The 9,585-nt window shown below is 30.3% G+C and overlaps 1 protein-coding gene across 3 annotated transcripts in view; it reads right to left on the reverse strand.

Moving 5' to 3' along the window:
- Positions 1 to 9,585, reverse strand: part of LOC108688778 (potassium voltage-gated channel protein Shal) — a 98,626-nt gene that overhangs the window by 2,095 nt on the left and 86,946 nt on the right. For 2 of the 3 annotated variants that reach the window (XM_018195182.1, XM_018195185.1), the window contains one exon: positions 234 to 535. In XM_018195182.1, coding sequence (XP_018050671.1) covers positions 395 to 535 — 141 coding nt within the window. In that variant the 3' untranslated portion in view covers positions 234 to 394. Of the gene's footprint in view, positions 1 to 117; positions 536 to 9,585 lie in introns of those variants that run through there. The other variant, XM_018195183.1, reaches the window with a different exon arrangement.

Genomic DNA, 9,585 nt, shown 5'->3' on the forward strand with positions numbered 1-9,585 from the left:
ATCTACAAAATAACATCACGATAAACACTACATAAAAAATACTAAAAATAATACGTTCTCTGGATAAATAAATAATACGCGCGATTTTTTGCAATATCACTTACGGGGCTTCCGAAACGTGCGAAATAGAACAATTGAAAAATCACGCGTATATCACGGACTAACATGATCCACGACTACTTCCGGTGGTTCGCGCTGCGCCCTTTTAAGATTCGTGATTGATGATGGCTCACCGTTGCTTCGACCGTGGTCGGCCGTGGTTCGTTCATCGGGTTCAGCGAGCACAGGTGTGGAGAAGGACGGCGGTGAGTTTATAGGTGAGTGGTGGTGTGATAATGCGTGGCTAGCACATCGCACACGGACGATCGTGATCGGTTCTCGTGATCATCGTGATTCAAACGGTCTCCGATACCGGGAGCGGTGGCTGTCCACCGGAAGTAGTCATGGCGGGCGCGGTGTTGGCGGTGTTGGTGGGGGCCGGAAGTGGCTGTAGGGCCTGCATGTCGCAGATGTGGGAATCGCGCTTCTTTAGGTCCTGGAACAAGTGGCATTTCGGATATGTATGAATTTTCTTTTTCTATCATCCTTTCGTTTCATCATTTATTCTTCATTTTTCTTACATTCCTCTCTCTCTCTCTCTCTCTCTCTCTCTCTCTCTCTCTCTCTCTCTCTCCTTCCGCCCACACTTCATTTCCCTTTTCTCTTTATCTCTATATCTCTTTTTTCCTTTCTGTCTCTCTCCCTTTCTCTCTTTCTCTCGCTCTCGCCCTCCTCTCTCTCTCTCTCTCTCTCTCTCTCTCTCTCTCTCTCTCTCTCTCTCTCTCTCTCACTTTTTTTTTCAATCTTCTTGCATTTTCTCCATTCATACTTACATTTTCGCCACTTTTACTCCACCTCTTATTCAATTGGTCTAGCTTCTAATTTCTAGACCCAGACTAAGCAATTACATTATGTCTACCCTGTCCCTCTCTTCTCTCTTCTTCTTGTTCCTCTCGTTCTCCTCGGGAAAGAAAAGTGATCAATATTACAACTAAATTGAAATGTTGGTCATACGAATTTACATTGCGATTTCGAGATGATTCTTTGATGATTTATCTCTACTGATTGAAATGAATTGTCGCAAACTGATAATTGGCTTAAAATGAGAGCAAGACGCAAGTAAATCTTCCGAGGGCGAGGGAGGTGATCGGAAAAAATTTCAGATGATTTTCGTCCCGATAAAAGAGACAGAAGAGCGAAGAGAGATTAAGAGACGAGAGTGAAGGGGACGGAACGAAAAAAGAATTATGCGTGCATAGAAAGAAACATGCGACGATACGATGCGACATGTATGTACGAGCGGAAACAATCGAGAGGAAACCAGGGTGCGAAGCAAATTACGATACAATAAGAAGGAAAATAACAACAATAACAAGACAACATTAACAAGAATAATACATTCCATTAAATGTAGAACATGAAGGTAGAAGAAAGCAAACAGTGCACGGAATCAAACTAATGTAAGACGGAGTGTACAGACTCTTGTATAACGCATAACACGTAATGTGTAAGAAAATGAACCAATCAAAAGTCCTTCGTTTCCTTCTTTCCATCAAATAAAGAACTCGTGATTAATTTAATTTCTTATGCCTTATATGCTTTATGCAAAAGTCTGTGCTTCCCACTTAAGACACTTCGCTGATACCAAAGTGGCACGTTTATTCAGTACATAACAATATATGCAAATATATTGTTTAAATTAACTCAAACGCGCAATTTAAGCTACTGTAAACTAAATTATTCTCTTGAAAATAATGTAGATTTATAGATTAATAATATTGATAGGCTAATACGACTGTCACAAAGTTAACCACAAATTAAAGCTTTAAAAAGCTTTAAGAATAAGTTGGCATTATTTTTGTAAACTAGCCCTTAACAATTTCAGTGTTTCCGATTTGATTTTAAATATTATATTCAAGAAATATGTGCGAGGTAGAGACTTTTATATTGGTCTCAATAAAAATACAACATGCGATAAGTTTCTGAAATGCAGTCGTAACTTATAAGTAATGAATAATTATCATGCCTGCATATTATATTAAAACTATATTGATAAATTGGAGTATGAGACTACTGTAATTTTTCTTTGAGCTCATCTTATACAAGAATAATCAGGGCAAAACTGTCATATCTTTCCAGAAATTGAAACACCTGCAGGATCGACCTTACAAGATATTATAGAAGAATCGTGAGCGAAGAATCGAAATCCTTTTTATCAGCCGCATGCGAAGTGCATTATACATCTCACAAGCGCAGATCAACTGAACAACTCCTGATAATCGCAGCGTAACAGTTGCAAGCAATCATTATACTTTACGTAGTTTCTAAGTCGAGTTTATAACTCGTCCTGGCTGCATGACCCTCTCGAGCATTAATCGTACACAGAACTTTATCGCAATAATCACAGTTAATGTGTTGTGCTTAACACTAGCACTTTCTGTGCTACGTCTTTCATGATTAATAACAGCAGATCGGTCTTATCTCAGATGTTTAATTATACCATTAGTAATAAGGCAGTGTAGTGGTAATTACAAATCGATTTCATAATTGCTAGCATGAATGCAGAGATAACGATCGACTAGAGAAAGGTTAAGCGGAATATAATTAATTATCGTACGATTCATTCCTATCTTACAATATATTTTGATTATTAAGTAAAGTCTTCAGAAATTCTTACAAAGAAATTGAACTATTTTTAAAATTTTACGAATATCGTATTGCATGTAATTTTAAACGTGTTAAAAAGGCTGTAAGATATTTAGAAAATATGAGAGTAAGTTTCTGCTAGGAAAATAAGTTTTTGAAAATACGATAAATGTTAAAGCAGTTTTAAAATTGTGTAGAAATGTTTAAATCAGTGATGATGATCAATCTTTAAAGCTGCAATCGCAGATTTCTTTTATATAAAGAGCGACTTGCTTAAGTTAATTAGTCCTATATGTTTAAATAAATTATTTCTTATTGTCTTTTATTTTTAATTTGTTGTTTCTTTTATTTTTTAATTAATAAATTAGATAATATATATAATATTGTGTGTGTGTGTGTGTGTGTGTGTGTGTGTGCGCGTGTGTGTGTGCGTGCGTGTGTGTGTGTGTGTATGCGTATAAGAGAGAGAAGTTATGACATACTCGAATTAAGCTATGACGTAGACGATTGACGCTCTATATTTGATCTTACATTTTTAATATAATCCATATATTACATCTTTGTTAATAGTTCCAAAGAATACTCAAATAGAAATTTGAACGTGCGACGTATATCTATCGTCATTTCTTATTTAGATTTGTAAGCCAATTTTATACTTTCTTAAAGAAGCAAGCTAAAAATGTTTGAGAACACTGTACACGTGCCAACTACCACGTGAAAATTTATGCGGCATAGATATGCAAAAGATATTTTTACATAATCATTAAATATTAAAATAATCCCTTTCTATGTCTACATCCTGGAGATTTGTTAACCGCTGTCATTTTTTAATGCAATTAAAAATATGTTTGATACGAAAACGAAGTTACACGAAGTTTAATTAACATTATTTAAGAAATGAATGTACGGGTAGAACATATATTCATATGATGTTTTTTTTACTTACTTTTAATGTATAAATTTGCTCTTGAAATATTGATTTGCATTTATGAATCACCTTTATAATAATCAGCCATCAATAATTCAGAATTCAAAAACACTGTTGAATATTTCATTGTAATTTCGATGTAATTTTTATATGAAACAATATTGAATACCAATAAAATAATAAAATAATAAAATAATAAAACAAATAAGGTTCTGAAAGTAAATCAATAATAAGTAAGAATTATAAAAGAATCGATAAGATCCCACGAATGTTGGTGAATTATTACTTAAAAATTACATAAACCCAAAACTGCAAACGTTTTAACCAACATACCAAGTATTTGCTGGGGATTTTAATGACTTTTGTGTTAGTTGTGGAGGATTTTTTGAACTAACACAAAAGTCATTAAAATCCCCAGCAACTTTTAACTTGTAACTATACATATTAATACTACTATATCGTTGAATTTCGAATTAAAACATAAAGATGCACAGAATAAATTAAGATAGCTCTACTATCGTAAAAATACCGATGTCCAATGTGAAATCGATAAAGTGTTAGATAACAGTGGTCAAATGATAAAAAAAACTTGTAAAAGTCAATAGTCAATAAAAAAAAGGTAACACTATTACAGATAACATCGATTATCAATAACACGATAAATATGTGTAAAACATATTCAAAATATATAGATAACTAATTAATTGCAAAAACTTACATTAATATATAGTCAGCAATATTTGTGTACAATCGATAAGAGATATTATAATAAAAATAATAGAACACATGTCGCAAAAATTAAACAAGGTTAAAAAATTAAAAATGGTAAACATGATTAAAAACATTTGATGTATACACGTAAATAAACAATGATGAAATAATAATAAAGTCAAGAAGCAAGAAAACTGTTAGGATCTCTCACTGATAATCATTATAAAGGTTGTCAAGAAAATTTAATATTGTTTATATTATGTTATAATATATTGTACTAAATTTCAAAATAATTATTCATTCATTACATTATAAAAATTCGGCATTGCTCTGCTTGTTTATCAACGATTTAGACTTGCGCAAACTGCAATGCAGTAAATTCTATGTTAGTTTAAGACTATGTTAGTTTTAGCTAAAGTACGCGTGGGTCGACCTTCCGCGACATGTCGCAGCACGTGCGACATTAACCCCTTACAATCGCACTAAAAAATGTCCACAATAATGCCATTATTTAACAAGTCTTGATAATTTCACCATTGCGAGACTTCATGTCGCAACGCAGTTATATGCACGCATGTGTAAATGCATTAAATCGCGAAATCGAGTGGATGTATCGAATTGATGCTTGCGCAGTAGCGTGTCCGAGAAGAAAGCAAAATCTGAACCTAAAACAAAGATTCTAGAAAAACCTTGAATTTTTCAAAAAAATGAAGAATATAGCTAGAACAAGTAATAATATTGAGCAAAACATAATAGCATTATCTTTTTTTCATTTTCAAAATCTTGTTCTAATTTTTAAAAAATTCAATCTCTTGGTCATAACATAGAATGCAAAAGAAATAAACAATTTTTCCCAATTTGGACCAATCCAGAATTCATTTCATTAATAAAGACAAATCTAATCTGAAAAAATTTATATATATGTATATATGTGTATATTAATTTAAGACGATAAGATATAATTGCATATATAGTGATGAGTACAGTCCAATTATTTACAAATTATATCTTGCCGCTTTATAAATAGGTACATTATTTATGCTCTGACAATCGCGGAATCTCATATAGACATTCTATTTATATTTGATATATAATAGTTTTGAAGGCACAAAATTATTTTTATTTTAATAATTAATATCATTGTTTAAAAGCAATGTAGATTAATTAACTGTAATATTAGTAAATTAATTATTAGTAAATTAATATATATAGCAATAGTACATTGTATCAAATCATTTCTTCATTGTATAATTTAGTTTTTTAATTAAACAATCTTATTCTAAATTATTTAATTTTTTTTTACTTTTATTGGATTAGATGATAAAAAAATCTTATGGGACAAAATCAATCATCAAATTAAACTCAAAATAAATCGTTATTTTCATTTGAAAAGAAAATAAGAGTATAAGAATAAAAAGTATTAAAATAAAAGAAAAATTATGACAAATTTGCTATTTGCATCTCTCATTTCTCTCACGGCACGTTCACAGATATTCGAGGCACATTCTTCTAATAATATCCGACGAATTTATTAAAGCAGCAAAACGCAGAGCAACTTGCATGAAAGTGCTCTCATTATATATCTTTGGATACGATGCAATACAGACTAAAATTTCTATATAAAACAGCGATAAAACGCATAAGCGCTTTATATGCGAAAAAAGATCAAATAAATTAATAAAAATAATAAAAATTACTGAAACAACGCATGTCTAACTTCGTGCGCGAAAGAGCAGAGACGCACAAGGAATATAGAAACAAAAATCGGCTTGAATTTTAATGCTCGAAAACGCAACTATAAATATATGCGACGCACGAAGTGTCCTACGAAAGCTTCAACGGAAACTTCACTACACTTAATATTATTATTTAACCGATTTAATGCATAAGCTTAATTAAAAAGTAATCAATAAAATTAAAAAAAAAAGCAAATAGAAGCAATTTTGTAATCAAAATTTAATATCTGAAAAAAATTTGACAACTTTACGTATATATAAAAAATATGCATTGTGATTTATATTGCAATTTGATATTGTAGATATTTTATATGTACATTCGAAATGCCGATATGAGCATAATCTGCGATAAAACCAATACAATATAATCCGCCCGTAATAAATTTATTACATATAAATGTAAATGTACAAAGCGTAATCGATGAACGTAATGTAAGCGTACTAATGGAATATTCACGTTATTTCTGGGTGTATTGCTTAATAGCGCTAATGCTCTTTCTGCAACGCCAATACTTTTTCTACAGTGAGCGCAAAAGCAAGTATTTAATCAGTTTACAAGAGAATTAGAAGTATTAAAGCATTCATATAAAACCGTATTAAGACTTTCATAAAACGTTAAATCCTTCAAGATTAATAGCAAATTTCTCTATTTTGTATATTTGATTAATAGCATCATAATATATACATATGCAATATGCGTGATAAAATTATTATTTATATTTTACTTTGCACAGTTTTAGATTTAATTTTATATTTAATATATACATATATAATTTATAATTAATTATAATTTATTTATTAATTATAATTTATTAATTATAATTTATAATTAAAATAAAAGATAATATTTATAATTTAATATTTATTATTTTGTCGAAAAAAAGATAAAAGACGATTTGATGATTTAATTAAGTTAATGCGTACGATAAGCTTTGAAAGTTTAAGCAAAACTTTACGTCTTTAAACGCATTCGATTTAGACGATGTACAGCCGTAAAGACTGTTTTTACGGTTAAATTTATTCGCTGTATTGACGCGCTAGTAGGTTTATGTGGAATTTAGTAGACATTTACGAGGATTCAGTTAACATGCCACGGCTGCGAACGAGCGATAGTAAATCCGGCTGAAATAAATTCGGTGCAGCCTTTACCTTCGATAGTCATTTTCGTAATATCTAATTACATTTTGCATGAAACATCCTGGTCACTGAGAATAAGGGCTAAATAATCTATTTAAATCTCGTTTTATTTGCTACAAATTATTTGAGATAATTCACAATTATTTAGCTATCAGTTTATTAATCTATAATTTTTGTATAGTACGTGTAAAATGTATCGCAAAAACATAATAAAGAAAAAAAACGAGCGCTCAGCAAAAGATACATTTCAGACTGTAAAATCTCAAAAGAAAAAACGTAAGAAACTTCTATTTCAATCGTCGACGTCTTTAAATCACCTCGAAAGACAGTCATGAAATTGCAGAAAAGAAAAGAAAGGAGAAGAAAACTAACGGCCTATCCTACATCGTTTACGTTGTATATGTTTCTTTTTATAACCCTTTATACTTTAACTTCCATTGTTTAAATTTTTTGCTTGTCACATTTCTGTTTAGTTAAAAAAATATGAAGAGAGAGCAATAACGTAAATTTAAATTCAGCTATCTGAGACAATATCAATATCCCGAAATTGAGACTATACATTAATTTATAATTTAAAAACAAATATAGGAAACAGGTAACGTTATGTAAATAAATTGTTTCAGATTTTGTGCGTAACCTCTATTTATTTCTTCGATCAATTTAAAGTTAATTTTTTTTTATATAAAAATGTCAAATGTAATTTTTATAATTTAAATTTAAAAAAATAGGAAAAAAGAATAAAATTTAGTTCTTTTATTTAATTTAAAAAATATTATACTAATAAAATTTTAATTAAATAAAATTGATTTCAATTTATAATACATCAAAGAACTTATTATAAAAGCGTTTAAATAATGATAGAATGATTTACGGAAGATGTCCGACTTGTTACTTTGAAATCACAAAATGATTAAGGTTGTCCTAGTTTCAAAAAATTGATGTATACTTTCGAGAACAAGAAATAACAATTTAAAAAAATTTAAAGAAGTGTTTGAAAAATAGTTTGAAAGAATGTAGCAATATTTTGCGCTGCCAATGTACTTCTTCGTTTTTCGTTGCAAATTGTAAACGGGAAAATCTAATCCAAGAAGACAAATTTCACAAAAACAATGAGAAAACCAACGAAATGGGTAGCGGAAAATATTTCGGAATATCTTCCGGAAAGAACAGCACAATTTTTTTCTTCACGACTCTTCTCGCACGAGCAATTCGTGCATGTTTTGTGCTCGAAGTTTAAACAAAAGGAAAAGAGCAACAAGGGTCACAGAGCGCGAAACCGCAGAGATAACAGAGTGATGAAGCATTATGTTGTAAAGAAAAAAAAATGCAAAGTCGGCGCATTATAGCGTTAATACCTGTCGTCAATTTTCGTACCAAGATCAGATTAACGAAATTTGATGTTCTTCAGAAGAATAGTGAAGCGCCCTAAATTTCGATGCTAAAATATCCATTCTATCAAAAACGAATGATAAGGCAGCGCTCAGATACTTGTTTGAATTAATAACTGCAACGAGTGTACTTTTCCATATATATTTTTTATCCATATATTTTATCCATTTTTTTTACCATATATATTTTTACCATATATATTGTGTATGAAATAATCTCGATTTGAGAATATTTTAAGAGAGAAACACCTCTCTACCTTCGCTCAATATTTTGGCGGATGTTATATACAATTTATTTAATTATATGAGAGTGTTCATTTAATTATATGAGAGTATAAATATAAATAAGCTTTTTTTGTGAAAATATAAATAAATATGTTAATAGACATGTTTGCACTGAATGTTAGGGTCTGCTCACGTCCTCATAGTAGTAGCCTCGCAATAGTTGTTTTGAAGTCGTTGTTGAAATGTTCGAACAAAGTATTGAATGCCAATGCGTTGATTGTAAATTCTTAGCAAATGTAAATATTACAATCATCAAATTTTTAAGCAAACTGAATGCATATTTGGAGAAGAGACTTTTAAAAGATTCAGGCATTGTAACAACATTAACAACCATCGCGAGACCATAATTATGAACGTGTGCAGACACTCATACCTGTGTAAATATCTATCAACGTTGATTTGTACTCATACAAAAAGATCTCGTTCATATTTGAGTCATCCTCATATTATTAATAAATAAATATATATAAATATATATATGTATAATTATATGTACATAAATTGTATTTATATTAATATCTTAATCGCCATTAATTATCTTCAGATACAAATCAACTTTATTATCATCTTAAGCACTAGAAATATTTTATATTGGGTTGTCCGGAAAGTTCGTGCCGATGTTGAAGGAAAATTGAAACGCAGAAAATTTAAATTTTAGTATACATTTATTAAATTATATAAGTTAGTCGGCACGAACTTTCCGGACAACCCAATA

Source organism: Atta colombica, unplaced genomic scaffold, assembly GCF_001594045.1.
Source record: "Atta colombica isolate Treedump-2 unplaced genomic scaffold, Acol1.0 scaffold238, whole genome shotgun sequence".
Classification (NCBI taxonomy): Eukaryota; Metazoa; Arthropoda; class Insecta; order Hymenoptera; family Formicidae; genus Atta; species Atta colombica.